The 18229-nt window shown below is 38.2% G+C and overlaps 2 protein-coding genes across 2 annotated transcripts; both read right to left on the bottom strand.

Annotated features, from left to right (window-relative positions):
• Positions 1 to 275: 275 nt before the first annotated feature.
• Positions 276 to 4120, bottom strand: LOC111894691 (transcription factor SAC51). Its single transcript, XM_023890776.3, has 4 exons — positions 3938 to 4120; positions 2364 to 2873; positions 1964 to 2105; positions 276 to 1884 (listed from the first exon to the last, which is right to left on the bottom strand). Exon 4 carries the CDS (start codon positions 1864 to 1866, stop codon positions 1048 to 1050), a length of 819 nt encoding a protein of 272 aa, XP_023746544.1. The 5' UTR covers positions 1867 to 1884; positions 1964 to 2105; positions 2364 to 2873; positions 3938 to 4120; the 3' UTR covers positions 276 to 1047.
• Positions 4121 to 5216: 1096 nt separating this feature from the next.
• On the bottom strand, positions 5217 to 6416 carry LOC128133063 (uncharacterized mitochondrial protein AtMg00810-like). The gene has a single exon (XM_052770075.1). It carries the CDS (start codon positions 6414 to 6416, stop codon positions 5217 to 5219), a length of 1200 nt encoding a protein of 399 aa, XP_052626035.1.
• Between the last annotated feature and the right edge of the window lie 11813 nt (positions 6417 to 18229).

Raw genomic sequence — 18229 nt, 5'->3', positions numbered from 1 at the left:
ACTTTGAAGTGAGTTTTGGGTCCCATCTGAGTCACCAACCAGGCATGCAAGCTTCCCATTTCATGAGTCCCACGTCTCTTTAATTCAAGAATCAAAAGTCACTTTCTTGCTTTCTCATTCACACACACAAACACCCAAAAACACACACCAGTCCTTTTCCACATGTTAAACTTGTACCACATGCATTCGATGTTGTACCATATGCGCTAAAACTTGTACTTAATTATCTAGCCTTTTTCTTTCTAGCCTCTATAAAAGAATTAGTCTCTCATCAATGATCCAAGAAAATACTTGCAATAAAAGTTGTACAATAATAATACAATAAGAAAATTCTTACCCTAGGCTTCAAGTTAGTACCTCATTCCTTCATTAAATCAAAGTTGTACATTACTACAAACTTGGCCATATTCGATCATAAATCATACAATAAAGTCTTTAAAATTTGTACCCCATGCAGTAAAAGTTGTACTTGACTATCAGATTCGGTTTTCCTTTAACCTTTTTATAGACCCATGGAGAATCATTACCAACAATCCTAGTTAATACTTGAGAACGCCTTGATGGATGGGTATCAATTCAAACCTGCTTTCAATTTTCTCATCCCAACCCCACAACCAGTCAAATCCCAAGTACCAATTTTACCAAATTACCCCTTCTTTCACACAATCTCAGAAAAAGCTATACACATCTCGCTTTTCTTTTTAAGCAAAAATCGATGACAATGATTTTGCAACGACTGAATTGTGTACTTCACGGAGTAAAAGTTGTACACTCACCGGAAGCAAGAGATTTTACATAAAGCCTAAATCTTTTTTTACCATCAACCATCATCATCATCAGGATTTCAGGAAACCAAAACTTATCTTCACAAAAGATTTCAAATTCCATTCCATTCCAACTGCAATTTTCCCTCGTCTTATTCTCTTTTTTACACGCAAAACACACCAGTAGACACAATTTGAATAAAGTAAAGATTTTTTTTTTTAATTATCCCCAACCAAAGCTAGCTTAGCTAGATCAACGTGCAACTCTTAATGCACGATGCATTTAGAGAGAATCAAGCCCCAAGGCTTTAGCTTTCACCTTCAAAATTCTCAGGTAATTAATGGCTTCATCAAGAATTACCATGGCATCCTTCCCATTCCTCCCACCACCAGGAATCAGATTCTGAAGAACACTTATAGTCTCCCTCACTTTCTCTTTTCTTAACCTCTTACCCCCTGATTCCACATCCGCCACCCCATTTCCGCCATTATTCCCGCAGCTACTTAGCTCCGCCTCACTGGAGCAATTAACACCGGAGGTTGCTGTGTCCTCAAGGGAAACCGCATCATACTCTCCGGAATCCAGTTTCTGGCGTTTCCTACAACCCACCGAACTCGCTACTTCTTCCAGCCATTCATGGCTACCGAACCCCATCACCGGGGAATGCCCGGTACTCTGTTCATCCTCGTCTTCGGAATCATCGATTCCGTCGTCATCAGAGGATAGCAATGCCTTGAGCTCTTCTGTATCCTCATGAAACGAATCCGAAGAACGGGTGTCCTTTTGTTTTTCCATAACCGAATCCTCATTTTTCATTTCAAAGGTGAATTGTGGTTCCGGGAGGTGGTACGGAATCGGAATCGAGCTGTAAATCAGTGTGGTCCGATCATTTGATTGATCAAACACTAGAAACTTCTTCTGTACAAGCTCAGGAAGTTGTTCCGGTTTGCTGGCCGGAATTGCGAATTCCGGGGGGTTTCCGTAAGGTGAAAGCATGCTCCCCAAAGACGGAATGTTAAGCCGGTGCCGGAAACCGGGAGCACTCGACAAATTTGGATCGATTTGTTGGCTTTGAAACCAGGATTCAAAACCCTTCTCCATTTAACCAAAGTTTGTCACCTACAACATGTTATGATAACAATAAGCATATGAATATGATATGTAAAAGATTATTAAATTTTTAGATCAAGAAACTTACCAGGAGATGAACAGTGTCACGTGCGTATATAAAGATTTCTGAAAAACTTTAATAACGATGAAATAAAAAAATGCCAGCTTGATCACGAAGTGGAAAAACAGAACTACGTTACAGGTTTAAGCAAATGTCGGAAATACTCAGCCTGGAAAACAACAAACACAACAATACAAGATTAGATTCATTTGTTAAAAGATTTACAACTTACATTCTCTTTTTTATTACGACATCTTACATTGAAAAATCTATCCGGAATTGTTTTGTATTTGAAAATTGAAACACACTAGGATGCTATAATACACAAAATCAATTGAAATACTTTGCTTTTTTTTTTTCTTCTTTTGGCATTTAACCTTGGTAAGAAATATATAAATTCTGGAAACAATATATAATCATAACAAACCTGACAATCTTGGAGAGGTTGAAAGCATGCAATAACTTTAACAATTATGGTGGCACTCCCATCAATTCCATTTTCGTGTTTCAACGCCCGGAATCTTGTTTGGCCGGCAGATTGACACACCATAACTACTTGCAAACCTTTGTATGAATTTACCCCCACAAAAAGATCTCAACAACGATGACCCAAACAAATCAACACCAAAAAGATTCAATCTTGATCAAAGATTAAAGAACGGGATCGGGATCGGGGTTGGTTCAGCTAATCCAACGGCAGTAGCAGGGGATGACGACAAAAAGATTAGTTCCCATGGAGAAATTTAACGATTTTTAAAGGGAGATGTTAATACTAATTACTGATTTGATGGGGATTCCAAGGTTTAAATACTAGAGAATCACGCGACAGTAGAGATTGAGGGAGATGACTTTACGATAAACGTCTACAGATAAGCTACACCACCGCATGCTGTGTTTGACCTCTTAGCTGTTTGAATATTCCAGAACAGAAAATCGACTGTAAAGAAACATAACAAGAAGACATAATAGAAGTGAATAAGTAATTATGATTAGGATCCCGACGAAGAAACAAGTAAGAAATACTAGTATGTAAAAATTGCATACATAGCTTTAATCGATTTCTTAACCGATTCAAATCAATATCTAAAGTTACTGGCTTCAGCCAGTAACTTTACCCGTTTGTTTCAGCGTGTTTCAAGGCCTTTTTAAATAATTTCATGTAAAACAACAAAGTTACACTAAAAGAAACTTGTTGAAGACTAAAACATGCATACAAAGATTTATTCCCTTTGAAGAACTGATAGCATATAAACTGCATATTTCATACTAAATATAGCAATGATCAGAGATCAATTACGAGAAATAATAAGCTTGGATTTAAAACATGTATGGTTCTAGTAGTAATGAAACTCGGTTAATTCCAAAAATACAGCGATCCTGACTTTTAAAAACCTAAAATGGATAGAAAAAGTTGCCAGAAATTAAAACCCAGATCCCAAATTGGGTTATCTTCGAAACCCAGAAACCAAACAAAGTGGATGAAAGTAAAGTAAACGATGAATTTCACCTGAAAATCAGGAAAATGAGAGTGAAATTTATACAAGTTTCAAAACATAATTAGCGAATTGATTACTCTTCAAAACCCACAAAACGGAGAAAGCATTACTCTTCAAAACCCACAAAATGATCAGAAGAATAACATAAAGACAAGATAGAGATACATTAGAACTTACATCCCAACCCAATTCTTATATTTCCTAGTCTTTAAGGAGAGAACCGGACCATATAAAAATAAATATGAAACAGAAAAAATAATGTTCATCGGAGAACAGAAAGTGAGAGAGAACTTTTGGCTGAAATCAGAAACCTACTATTCATTAATCTTCAAAATCGAGAAGCCAAAGAGAGAATTGGGAGACATTGAAGAAAAAAACAGAATGGACGTTCATCAGAAAACAGTTCATTAGAGAGAAAACCTGTTACCCAAATCGATTGATCTCCACAAACCCAATAGAGAATCAACAAACAGTAAAAACAAAAAACCAGGAGAGAGAAATTTACCTGACAACAATCTTGAAAATCCAATACAAATCCCAAACACGATAATTTGCAAACCCGAGTAACAAAATCTGCTGAAAAAGGAAGATCCGGGCAGGAAGAGACGTGAAGAGAGTGATGGATAGGGTAAGGTGTGTGTGAGAGAGAGAGTCGTAAAAAGTTATATAGACATCAATGTCCTTGACCCCCGCGCGTGCAGGGAGAGGAAGAAGTCTCTGTTGTATATTGGTACGTGCGATTCGCACGCTTCGGTGCGGGTGCATTTATTACTCTATAATCATGTACGGGTGTTTCATAATTTTGACCCCGGTTATGGGTTGGAAGTGGGTCCATACGGTTTTTAATCTTTTATACACAAAGATGAATAGGGTAAAACTAGATATCTTTTACATCAATAGCTAATTTGACAAAAATAACTATGTAGTTATTAAAATTAGTTGGAATCTTTTAAAATATATAAAACTGTATAAAAAGGATAATTTTATATATATATATATATATATATATATATATATATATATATATATATATAGAGAGAGAGAGAGAGAGAGAGAGAGAAAAAAAAAATAACTCTTGAGGGTAATTAACTTTTGCGTTTGTACTCATTTGGTCCTTTTTTTTTGTATTCAATATACCATCGAACTTGTTGTTGGTGTTTACCATAGCTTTTTTGACCGGCTTTTGACCTGTGATAGTCAGTCAAAGGGTTATGGTGAACACAAACAACAAGTTCGATGGTATATTGAGTACAAAAAAAAAGACCAAATGAGAACAAACGCAACAGTTGGTTACCCTCCTGATTCATTTTCTCTTTACTCATTTACAGCAAATCCCACGTGTAACAATGGGTAAAATCAAACACTTGGATTGTATTGATATTAACATAACAATATATAAAGAGGATTACAACAATTATTCCTATGATAAAGGAGATAAACAAGTATACAGATAAATACAATAAATACTAGAAATTATCCTCTAATACCCCCTTCAATCGAAAAGGTGGCGAACCAAGACGAAGCATTGCACGGAATTTCTCAAATAGTGCACGCGGAAGACTTTTTGTGAAGATATCTGCCACTTGAAGATTGGTTGGAACATACTTTGTGTATAATTTACCCGAGCTAACAAGCTCCCGAATAAAATGATAATCCAAGTCAATATGTTTGGCACGTTTGTGTGAAATTGGGTTCTGAGTCATAAATAGGGCACTTTTGTTATCACATAGAAGCGTTGGATGGTCCGGTGGTAAAGCATGCAATTCGCGAAGTAAATGTGTGATTCAAACAATTTCTGCAGTTGTGTTCGCCATTGCCCTATACTCGGATTCACAACTGGACCTGGAGACCGTTGGCTGTTTCTTGGCACTCCAGGAAACAAGATTTCCACCAAGAAACACTGAATAGCCATAAGTAGAGCGACGTGTTTCAAGACAACGAGCCCAATCAGCATCAGAGTAGCCTACGACAGAAGCTTTGTGAGGACGGCTATAAGTTAGACCAAAAGAAATGGTGCCTTTAACATACCGAAGTATTCTCTTAACAGCTTGGAAATGGTCAATGGTTGGAGCATGAAGGAACTGAGAGACTTGATTAACGGCATAAGATAAGTCCGGTCTAGTTATGGTTAAGTACTGAAGGGCGCCAACTAACGACCTATAGAGAGTAGGATCAGAATAGGGCAGGCCGTCCATTGTGAAGGATGCATGTGGAGCCAAAGGTGTACTGACAGGTTTGGAGTCCAAAAGCTCAGCACGGATGAGAATGTCTCGAGCATATTTTGTCTGTGAAAGGAAGAGACCGTTGTCCATGTAAGCAAATTCAAGACCGAGGAAGTAATTTAGTTCCCCAATATCTTTTATGGCAAATTCGTGATTCAGACAAGAGATAAAGGTGGCAATGACAGATTCATTATTTCCCGTAAGAATGGGATCATCAACATAAACCAATAAGTACATAATGCATGAGTCTTTGAAAAAAATAAAGAGAGAAGTGTCTGCACGGCTACATATAAAACCATAAGAAATAAGAAAGGCGCTTAAGCGTTGAAACCATGCACGTGGTGCCTGCTTTAAGCCATATAATGCCTTGGATAATTTGCACACATGATTTGGAAACTGAGAGTTGATGAATCCCAGAGATTGTTCCATGAAGACCGTCTCAGTCAAGTTACCATTTAAGAACGCGTTTTTAACATCTAGTTGATGCAGCTTCCAGTTATTCAAGATGGAAAGAGTAATGACAATTCGCACTGTAGATGCTTTGACAATCGGACTAAATGTGAGAGAGTAGTCGAGACCCGGGATTTGAGTATATCCTTGGGCAACTAATCTGGCTTTGTAGCGTTCGATGGTTCCGTCTGAATGGTATTTGATGCGATAGATCCATTTGGACCCTACAATGTTGGTGAGACCAGGACGTGGTACTAAGGTCCACGTTTTATTTTGTTGCAAAGACTCAAATTCTTCATTCATGGCAGCCATCCATTTTGGATCTTTGGCTGTCGTTTTAAAACCTTTGGGTTCAGTTGTCGATAGTAATGCAACATGAAGACAGTGAGTAGAGAGGGAGGCTAGATCAGCCTGAAGTTTTGGTCGAAAAATACCAGCCTTGGACCTGGTAATCATTGGATGACTCGATACGGGAGGTTCAGGTGATGGCATAAGAGACGATGTGCGTGGGACTGGATGATCAGATGAAACAGGAGCCTAGTCAGTAGGAGTTTTAGTAGACGAAACAGCTGGAGAAGGATAAGTTGCATCCGTATGGACCTGTTCATTTAAAAGGTTGGCAGGGCGGTCTAGATGTTCGTCCAGTGGCTTGCAAAGAGCACAAGGTGCTGATTTTATAGTATGCTCAGGAGCTTTGAGAGGAGGAGTAAGACGAGGTGGCACATCAAGAGATGATGGAGACTGTGGAAGTTCTTCAAGAAAAGTAGTAAGAGTTAATTGAGATAAATTTGGGTCAAGAGATGTACCATGAAACGGGAACACTTGCTCATTAAATCGTGCATGTCGAGTGATGTAGACACGAGAAGATGCTGGATCAAGACACCTGTACCCTTTATGTTGTGGACTATAGCCAATAAATACACATGGAATACTTCGAGGTTCAAATTTGTGTTTGGAATAGTCACGCAAATAAGGGAATACCTGACATCCATATGTACGAAAGTTGGCATATTGTGGATCTTGATTGAAGATCAAGCGGAATGGTGATTGGTTTGCCAATAATGGAGTAGGTAAACGATTAATTATGAATGTAGCTGTGGTAAATGCATCAACCCAATAACATGCAGGAACTTTAGCATTAAACAACATTGCTAAGCCAGTTTCCACAATATGCCTATGTTTTCGTTCCGCTCGTCCGTTTTGTTGAAGTGTGTAAGGACACGAAAACCTATGAAGTGTGCCATTGTCTTCAAAAAATTTACGGACTGTGTGATTCACAAATTCCGTGCCACCATCGCTTTGAAACACCTTTATATTTCTCGAGCATTGAGTTTGAACAAGATTAATAAAAGCAGGTAGGATCGAATAAAAACCTGTTTTGGTTTTAAGTGGGTATAACCACGTAAACCTGGAGTAATCATCAATAAATGCAACATAATATCGATAACCATCTTTAGAACAAACGGGAGTTGGTACCCATAAATCACAATGTATTGTATCTAAAGGGTGAGATAAACGTTTGTAATTTAGATTAAAAGATAAACGTTGCCCTTTTGCAAGTTGACAAGCAGTGCAGATAGTTGGTTTTGGTAACAATGAAGTAATAGATAAAACACCTAACTTATTTAAAAGGGAAATAATATCAAAAGACACGTGGCCTAGACGAGCATGCCATAATTCATAAGAAGCTCGATTGGAAACTCTAGAGGTAGCAACCAAGGCTTCAGGTTCATCCTTCAACACATACAGACCATTTTGACAGCTTCCTTTAGCAAGTACCAGTTTTGTTTTCCGATCCTGAATTTCAAAAAAGGTTGAGAGAAAAGGACATCAACAGGATAGTCCTTGGTAAGCTTGCTGACAAATAATAAGTTTTTTATGAGATTAGGAATGACAAGAACATCACTTAAAGGAATGATGTTTGAGATAATGGAAGAACCTGTATGAGTGATAGGAAGCTTTTTGCCATTTCCAAAGATTACTTCATTGCTACCTTGGTATGGTGCTGAGTGATGTAGGGTTTCACGATCTGGGGTCATATGAGCAGTGGCCCCGGAATCAACATGCCAATTAGGAGTGTTGGTGGTGACATGACATTGGGCATGGAAAGCCTTCGATAAAGATTCATCTGAGGAAGCAGCTTGACTGGCATAGGTGTGAAGATTTGGACAGGAAGACGCATAATGTCCATTGTTTCTGCAGAGTTGACAATGAGGAGGTCGTCTCCCTTGACCACGCCCCCTGCCACCTCGAGAGTTGTTCCCACGGTAAGAGGTGGAACGACCCCGACCAGGAGATGATTGGTGTTGTTGCACATGAAAAGTGGTCGGAGGAGTAGGAGCACCATGGATGGACTGCAAAAATAACTCGTGACTTTCTGCTTGCGTAACAAGATCACGAAAGACGGGTGCTGGCTTTGTGGCTCGAATTGCTGTAGAGAATGTTTCATAGGATGGTCCTAAGCCACAAAGAAACCAGTGTAGTTTGTCGATTTCAACAACCGGGTGTCCAATCGCATATAGTTGATCACAGATGGCCTTGAAACAACGACTATAATCAGGAACAAAAGATGTTCCTTTGGTCAACTGACGAAGAGAATCATGCAGGGATTGAATGCGTTCTACAGAGCAATTGCTATAAGCAGATTCAAGAGCTTGCCAGATCTGTCGAGCAGTGGAAAGACCCAATACTTCAGCCACTGCTTCTTCAGTGAGAGATGAATGCAAGAGAATAATGGCACGCTGATCTGCATCATTCCAGAGAGCAAGAGCAGGATTTGAAATAGTTTTATTTTCTTCAGTGATGGTAGGCGGCGGAGAAGAAGAAGTGCTGTCGATATGCCCTGATAGTTGTTGATAGGTGCAGATGGGAAGCATCTGGTTGCGCCAGAGAAGATAATTGTTGGATGAAAGCTTGATAGTCAGCATATGTAATAGAGTGTTCATGGAGAACGGGCCATCGGTGGATGAAGAGGAGGACGACGATGGAGCCATAATAATATCCCAGGAAGAAATTAGAAATTGAAGGGGAGAGAAAGAAGGTGAACGGCTGATACCATGTAACAATGGGTAAAATCAAACACTTGGATTGTATTGATATTAACATAACAATATATAAAGAGGATTACAACAATTATTCCTATGATAAAGGAGATAAACAAGTATACAGATAAATACAATAAATACTAGAAATTATCCTCTAATACCACGTCATCTCCTACTGAAATTAATGACTATGAGATTCATTATTGCTTCTCTTCAAAACATAACTCACGAAAGGACATTATTCATGCATGTACAACTTTGTAATGCACTTGAATATTTATTAGGGGAATCTTGACTAAGCAGGCGCATTTCATGACTACATTTACATTTGCAATCAAATGATTTATCGTATCATAGATTCTAGACAAGTCTACAAACGAGTGGAATCACAAGTGCTGTGATTTTTGAGTTTACTTAGCTTTAAGATCGAACTCATGGGATAAGATACAACATCAATATGTACAATATCATGCTGCTTTTGTAGACACATCACCATAATATTGTACATATTGATGTTGTATCTTATCCCATGAGTTCGATCTTAAAGCTAAGTAAACTCAAAAATCACAGCACTTGTGAATCCACTCGTTTGTAGACTTGTCTAGAATCCATGATACGATAAATCATTTGATTGGAAATGTAAATGTAGTCATGAAATGCGCCTGCTTAGTCAAGATTCCCCTGATAAATATTCAAGTGCATTACAAAGTTGTACATGTATGAATAATGTCCTTTCGTAGGTTATGTTTTGAAGATAAGCAAGAATGAATCTCATAAAGTCATTAATATCAGTAGGAGATGATGTGAGATTTGTTGTAAATGAGTAAAGGAAAAATGAATCAGGAGGGTAACCAACTGTTGCGTTTGTTCTCATTTGGTCCCTTTCCTTTTTTTTTGTACTCAATATACCATCGAACTTGTTGTTTGTGTTCACCATAACCCTTTGACCGGCTATCACAGGTCAAAAGTCGGTCAAAAGGGCTATTGTAAACACCAACAACAAGTTCAATGGTATATTGAATACAAAAAAAGGGACCAAATGAGTACTAACGCAAAAGTTAATTACCCTCAAGAGTCATTTTCCATATATATATATATATATATATATATATATATATATATATATATATATATATATATAAAAGGTTGATAATGGAAATTGATTTCAAAAGTTCAGTAGCGTGTTGTTAAACACTACATAAAATAACTTTTATATTTGGAGCGTTTTGTTTAAATTTAAAGCTAAATGCTCGTATTGTCAAACAAAGTTTTTTGTTTAAATTGAAACGTTTTTCTAACATCCCAAAATTCAAATAAAAAAAATTTGTTTTTAAAATTCATCCAAACATACAATTCTCATATCATATTAGTCAAAAGCGTATCATAGCAACATATCATCAGAGTACGAATTCCCAAAATCTCAAAATGCATAAATCATAGGGTGATGTGGTGCGATCAGGTTAGACCCTTTCCCTTCAAACTGAAAGTACTTGGAACATAAAATGAATATTGTAACACAAAGCTTAGTAAGTTCCCCCAAAATACCTCATACCATACAAACATACAGTCAAGCATATATGAGTGCTTGCAATCTCTTTCGGTCTATTTCAACCGGATACAGTCAAGCATATTTGGGTGCTTGCAGTCCCCTTCGGTTTATTTCAACTAGATACAGCCAATCATATTTGGGTGCTTACATTCCCCTTAGGTCTATTTCAACCAAATAACGTGTCTATTTTACCCCTACCACTACCATATAATGTCATGACAAAAGGATCACAAATTTATCAAGCAAATTCAGGCATAACTAACAGTTTTCATGAAGATAATCATCTTACAACAACATAAATCAGTGGATCGACATTGGTTCCTTCGACCCACAGATACAGTGAAGGAGACTCACTTCATACTGAAGGTATCAAATCACACACAATGGTTGACTCCCAAAATCATCTCCCTAAGGCACAAGTATAAAACCCTAATTATAAATCAGGTCAATAGTCTAACCCGAGAGTACAACCCTTAATTCTTGACTTAAGGCAAAAGATTTTTCACCCTTGCCTCATTGGGCCTCCCCCACCAAGGCCCAAATCCACACTAGTCCAAAACGACATTACAAGCCCAACTATAAGGCCCTTAAGGCCCAATATGACCCAAGAGCACCCAACATAGCCTAAAGCCCAAAAATGTCCTGCTATAATAGGTGGGCCTGAGGCCCAAACCTAAACAAGTCAAAAGCCCACCAAGACTCGAGTCCAAAAATCTCATAAGCCCACAGACTGCATACACATGGCGTACATGGCTCGTACGCCCGACGTACGTTGATGATCCGGAATTGGGGCACTGGCCCAGTACGCACAACGTACTCTAAAGTACGCCCGACGTACTGGTCAGTCAGCCAATTTTTGCTCCAATGTCTTAATCCATTAAGCTTTAACGTCCAAAACTTAGATCCAAGCTCATAAAAGTGTCTTAACCCATAAAGTTGCAAACTTTATGCTCGTTTATGCCTTATTGGGACTCAAACCATGAATTAAACCATCTATCTCTCTTAGGTGGTCACCAACTTATACATAGTTGAGTCTTAGCCATCAAGATACGATTTTTATGACTTCAAGCACCCCTAAGAGTCAAAAAGGATAGCTCAAATGGTATGGAGTAGCCCATACTCCAAAAGATCAAGTTAAGGGACCATAAGAGGCTAAGTTTTTCCCTAAACCTAAATCTAAGCTTGGAATGAACAAGTTTCAGACTTTATACATCCATACTCCAAAAGATCAAATGGTATGGAGTAGCCCATACTCCAAAAGATCAAGTTAAGGGACCATAAGAGGCTAAGTTTTTCCCTAAACCTAAATCTAAGCTTGGAATGAACAAGTTTCAGACTTTATACATCCAATGAGCTAGAAATGATGAACAAACTCTGGATCTACAAGCTTCTTCTTCTCCTTTGCTTCTCCAAAAGCTTCATTTCTCTTCAGAACCACAAAAGAACACCCAAAAACTCCTTGTAAGCTCAAAAATGCACTCAAGATGACTAGGGTTTCGAGATTACCACTAAAAGTCAATGGGAGCTGAAATGGTGATGCACTCGAAGGATTTAATGATCATAAATAGGGTGCAAACTCTAAAAATTAGGGTTTTCCCTTGGCTTAAGTACGCCCAGCGTATGCCGGGATCACCCCGATAACGTGCATGCAAGGAGTACGTCGTGCGTACCTACTGTACGCCTAGCGTACTCATGAACCCCCACTTATTTTAAATTGAATAAATAGATTAGTTTTGTACCTCGTGACTCAGGCGCTATAATTATCCCCTACTTGAATCAAACTTCGTCCTTGAAGTCCGCTACCAAAAATAACTTCGGGTAATGCTCCCTCATGTAACGCCCGCGTTTCTGGCGAAGCATTAGTATAATGATGTAATAGTTAGGGTCAACAATTGTAACCTATTTTTAAGTAATGAAGAATAATTGTATGAGTATTATGTGATTTATGTTATACATATGTGCTTATAACGATATAATAAAATAATAATAATAATATTCCTCTAAGGGTAAAAGGAATGGATAAACTTCGACTCAAATGCTTGCTTGTACTTACCTATCAAATCACACACAACAATATGTTTTATAACATTAGGTTACTTGTACGTTTACATATGTCAATGTGCAACCGACTTGTAAATTACAACTCACATGTATTGGTTTCAAGAATATAAGATATTATCGTCTCACTAATTACTCATGATAAAATCCATGAAGTGACTCGGATGAGCGTGAGTTTAATCCAATACTCGAATCTTATTTTAAGAGTACTCATGAACACTGCAACAAACTTGTGCTATGTCTAAAACACCTAGACAATGTACAATCAGATTCATGACATTCTTGCCTCAATACCTACTTCCAAAGTATGATCAGCTGTGGATAGTTTGAACAACCTAGTTATTCGGGAAGTCAAAACATGCAAAGTAAAACATAAGAATAATCGAATCCAATATGGTCTTAGAACTTATGAATATAAAAAAAAACTTTTATTTAATCACCATATTGATTACACATTATTCATTGTATAATGTTTCGATTAATTAACTTAATACTTGAATTAGAACAATAGTTATCCCATGCTCCAAGCATGCACACTATGTTTGCATATGGTCATTTCTTTGTGAAATAGATCAATTGAACACATCTTCAATGAAACTCATTTCACAATTCCAAATCCTTATCGCAAATGTAAGAATACCAAATTCTTGTCATTCACTATAATCTATTAGATTTTAAACTTATATGCAATGATCCTCTTATAATGACTATGCACAAAAGTCACAGAGACTTGGCAACAGACATTACAAAGTATTCCAACGGAGAGAAATTCCATGGAAACAAAGTCTCACATTCAATGTACATTCCTTTGAACATCCTTCTTACATTAAGTTTCCTAATCTTACACACATTTAAAGAATAAATTCCACATATGGAAACATTTCCATATTCCAATTTTGACTATCACTTTTGAACAAGAGTTACCTCTTCTTAGAGAATACCAATATGGTCCTTCCAAAATTTACACTATACTTCCAACTGTCCATGAGCAATCAATATTTGTTAAACCTCATATTATCATCAACAATTGCTTAACCGTTTTAGTCATATCTCATTCTAGTCCCTTTTCCCTCTTAATGCCCTAGGCATTTGTAAAATTAGAACAGATTAATATTATAGCATATGTAATCGATCATATATCCGAAGCATATTGAATACGATACATAATGTTTCACATGTTGGATTAGTGTCTAAGCCCATAACCATATTTGGTAAGTACTTGACCCGGTTGTGCATGGTCCTTTTGGGTTGCCTTCACCAAAGCAACTTGACTGGAGAAATTAAATAGAGAGAGAGGTTATTATGATTTATTAATATGTTATAAGAATAATATATTAAAGGAAAAATCATATCTGTTGCACCAACTCCCAATCCACCCGCTGCTCTAGTCTTGGCTATTGGTCAAGGAAAAGGAAAGAAGAGGAAGGCTTCGTCTAAAAACTATCACAAGGTTAAATCCCGAGATGGTGCTTCTTCTAGTGGGCCAAAGTTGATCCCGCTAAGCCCTGCCCTAACCCTAAGGAGGCAGAGTGCCACCACTGCCACAAGATAGGACATTGGAAGAGAAGCTGCCCAGAGTACCTGCAAGCCATCAAAGAAGGAAAGATCAAGCCATCTTTCACAGGTATATACACAATCAAATCTAATGATTCTAGTCATGCTATTTCTTGGGTTCTTGATACCGGTTGTGGTTACCACATTTGTTCTAATGTGCAGGGAATAAGAAGAAGTAGGGATGTGGAGCAAGGAAGAATCAATCTAATCATGGGGAACAGAAGATCGTCACCTGTGACCAAGATTGGAGTGTATTCTTTAGTGCTTAGGAATAATTTATGTTTAGATTTGAACAATTGTTGCTATTCGCCAGAAATGGCTAGAAACATCATTTCATTTCATGGTTTATATAGACAAGGTTTTAGCTTTTCTTTTAATAATGAGAATGGTTCTATTTTAGCTTATCTAAATGGTGTCTTTTACTTTGAAGCTATACCATGTAATGGAATTTATGAAACTGTTATGATTGTTGATAACTTAGGAAATGATGTTTTGAATATAGATTCTTCCAATAGTTTGGATAAAGCATCCTTGTGGCATAGTCGTCTTGGACATGTCAACAAGAAACGCATAGCCCAACTCCAAAAGGATGGAGTGTTGGAGTCATTCGACCTTAGGGAAGATGACACGTGCGAGTCTTGTTTGCTTGGAAAGATGACTAAGTCACCCTTCGCTGGTACGTGCGAAAGGGGTGAAGGTTTATTGGACCTAATACATATCGATGTATGTGGACCGTTTAGATCAACCATGAAGGATGGGAACCGCTTCTACGTGACTTTTACCGATGACTATAGTAGATATGGGTACATCTATTTAATCAAGCAAAAGTCAGAAACTTTTGAAAAGTTCAAAGAGTTTAAGAATGAAGTGGAGAATCAATTGGGCAGGAAGATCAAGATGCTTCGATCCGATCGAGGCGGAGAGTACCTAAGTCTTGAATTCCACGATTATCTCAAGGAGTGTGGAATAGTTTCACAATTGACGCCTCCTAGGACACCGCAGTTGAATGGTGTGGCAGAAAGGCGTAATCGAACCTTATTGGATATGGTTCACTTTATGATGAGTCGTGTTTCACTACCAATCTCTTTTTGGGGGTATGCCTTAGAGACTGCCGCCCATATCCTTAACCGAGTCCTTACTAAGAAGGTTGCCAAAACACCTCACGAGATGTGGACGGGGAAAGCTCCTTCGTTGGCACATATCAAGGTTTGGGGTTGAGAGGCTTTCGTAAGATGAGATACTCACGACAAACTTGAACCTCAAAGTGAGTGATGTATTTTCATCGGCTACCCGCAGAAATCCTTTGGATATCTCTTCTATAGACCGAAGGACAATTTTGTCTTTGTTGCGAGAAGAGGAGTTTTCCGAGAGCGAGAACTCATAGGCCAAGAGGATAGTGGGAGGCAAATCGAGCTTGAAGAGATTCAAGAGTCGATAGATGAAGGAACCTCTACCGTTGGCACTCAACCCGAGGAGGAAACTCCGGTTGAACCAATTGACGAGTCCTTACCTCTTAGACGTTCCGATAGAGTTAGAGTTCAACCCTAGTTTTATGGTTTTCATATTACTACCGAAGGGGACACGTATATTAGTGATGGTACACTAGTAAATCTTGATGAACCTAATAGCTATAAGGAAGCCATGGCAGGCCCGGAGTCTACGAAATGGAAAGAGGCGATGGATAGCGATATCCAATCCATGTATGATAACCAAGTTTGGAATTTGGTTGATCATGTGCTCGGACGTAAGACCGTTGGGTGTAAGTGGATCTTCAAGAAGAAGACCGACGTGGATGGAAAGGTACACACATATAAAGCGTGATTGGTTGCGAAGGGCTTTAATCAAACTCCCGGAGTTGACTATGAAGAGACCTTCTCACCAGTTGCGAAGATAAAATATATTAGAGTGATGCTAGCTATTGTCGCATTTCATGATTATGAGATTTGGCAAATGGATGTCAAGACCACTTTCCTTAATGGAAAGTTGGCTGAGGATGTTTACATGGCTCAACCAGAAGGGTTTGTGGTTTTGAAGCATCCGAATAGAGTGTGTAAGCTTGAGAAGTCCATTTATGGACTTAAGCAAGCATCTCGCAGATGGAATCTCTGCTTCGATGAGAATGTCAAAGAGTTTGGATTTGTACGAAGCGAAGATGAGTCGTGTGTATATGTCAAAGCCAGTGGGAGTATGGTAAGCTTTCTGGTTTTATATGTCGATGACATATTACTCATAGGAAACGACATCCCGACTTTGCAGGAGGTTAAGTCCTGGCTCGGGAAGTGCTTCGCTATGAAGGACCTCAGAGAAGCTTTTTACATTTTGGGAATAAGGATAGTAAGAGAAAGAAGTAAGAGACTAATTGGACTTAGTCAGAATACTTACTTAGAGAAAGTACTATAACGTTTTAGTATGGAAAACTCAAAGAAGGGAGAATTACCGATACAAAGTAATGCCAAATTGAGTAAGACTCAAAGTCCGAGTACCGAAGCTGAGATAGCTGAAATGAGCCGAGTTCCATACGCTTCCGCAGTTGGCTCAATCATGTACACTATGACTTGTACTCGCCCTGATGTAGCCTTTGCTTTGAGCATGGTTAGTAGATATCAAGGGAACCCTGGCAGAGCACATTGGATTGTTGTGAAGAATATCCTTAAGTACCTTCGGAGGACGAAGGAATGGTTTTTAGTCCTCTGAGGGAGTGATGACTTGAAGGTACGAGGGCACAGTGACGCCAACTTCCAAACCGATAGGAACAACTACCGTTCGCAATCGGGCTAGGTCTTTACCCTAAATGAAGGAGCAGTGAATTGGAAGAGTTCCAAACAGGAAACAATAGCTGATTCAACGTGCGAATCAGAGTACACAGCAGCGAGCGAAGCGTCGAAGGAGGCAATATGGCTGAAGAATCATGGTAGATCTCGACATATCGACATAAAATATCACTTCATCAGACATCGTGTAGAAGAAGGACAACTCGTAGTGAAGAGGATATCATCAGAAGATAACCCATCAGATCCGCTTACGAAGGGACTGAGTAGGGTTAACCACTTGCAGCATGCTAGGAGTATTGGGCTGAAGGATGGTATTAGCATAGATTAGATAGTTTTAGAAACGTGTAATAGATAAATGTAATTGACATTTGATGATTAAATAAAGGAGTTTTATTTATAAGTAAAGCTACTGTCATATGTTAATTGTTTAACTATTGTTTCAATTTTTGCATGTTTTGACTTCCAGAATAATTGAGTTTATTAGGAATAATCGAATTATTCAAATTGTCCACAATCGTTCGTGTGTTGGAAGTAGATATGAATGAAGATTGTCATGAATTGGTGTGTAGATTGTCTAAATGGTATTAGACATAGCAAAGGGTTGCTGCAACGTTCATGAGTGCTTATGAACTGGTTTTGAGCATTGGAATAAACCCGCGCTTGCTGGAATCACCGTATGGAATATGATATATAAGAGGTGATCGCAAGACGATAATATCATATAGTCTTAAAACCTAGATATATGGTTTATTATTTGCTAATTGATTGTACATTGATAATGCGAAAACGCATTGGTAACTCAATGTTATAAAACGCATTGTTGTGTATAGTTGATTATTAAATAAGTAAATGCATATAAGTCGAAGTTTATCTGTAAATTTTATCCTAAGAGGGTAGAAGAGATATCTCGGCCGCTCGATGATTTGATTTGACTTATGTGCCGGGCCCGGTCAGAACTAAATTGATATGTTCGATTAAGTTCTATGTCAAATAAATCGGAGATCGAGAAACCTAAATGCTTGACTAATCATTCCATAGAATTGTCAGCATGATATCTAACAGAGGACTGTACGATCCCTTATCTAGAGGACAGGTTACTGATAAGATCAGAGTTTGACAGCGTCTTTGAGAGCTACGATTGCTAATCGG

This window comes from Lactuca sativa, chromosome 1, assembly GCF_002870075.4.
Source record: "Lactuca sativa cultivar Salinas chromosome 1, Lsat_Salinas_v11, whole genome shotgun sequence".
Lineage (NCBI taxonomy): Eukaryota > Viridiplantae > Streptophyta > Magnoliopsida > Asterales > Asteraceae > Lactuca > Lactuca sativa.
Note: the sequence above shows the minus strand (reverse complement) of the source record. Positions and strands in the feature narration are given on the sequence as shown.

Bases quoted from the DNA above. Each gene is read 5' to 3' on its own strand.
- LOC111894691 (XM_023890776.3), bottom strand. From the start codon at position 1,866: ATGGAGAAGGGTTTTGAATCCTGGTTTCAAAGCCAACAAATCGATCCA.
- LOC128133063 (XM_052770075.1), bottom strand. From the start codon at position 6,416: ATGGCTGCCATGAATGAAGAATTTGAGTCTTTGCAACAAAATAAAACG.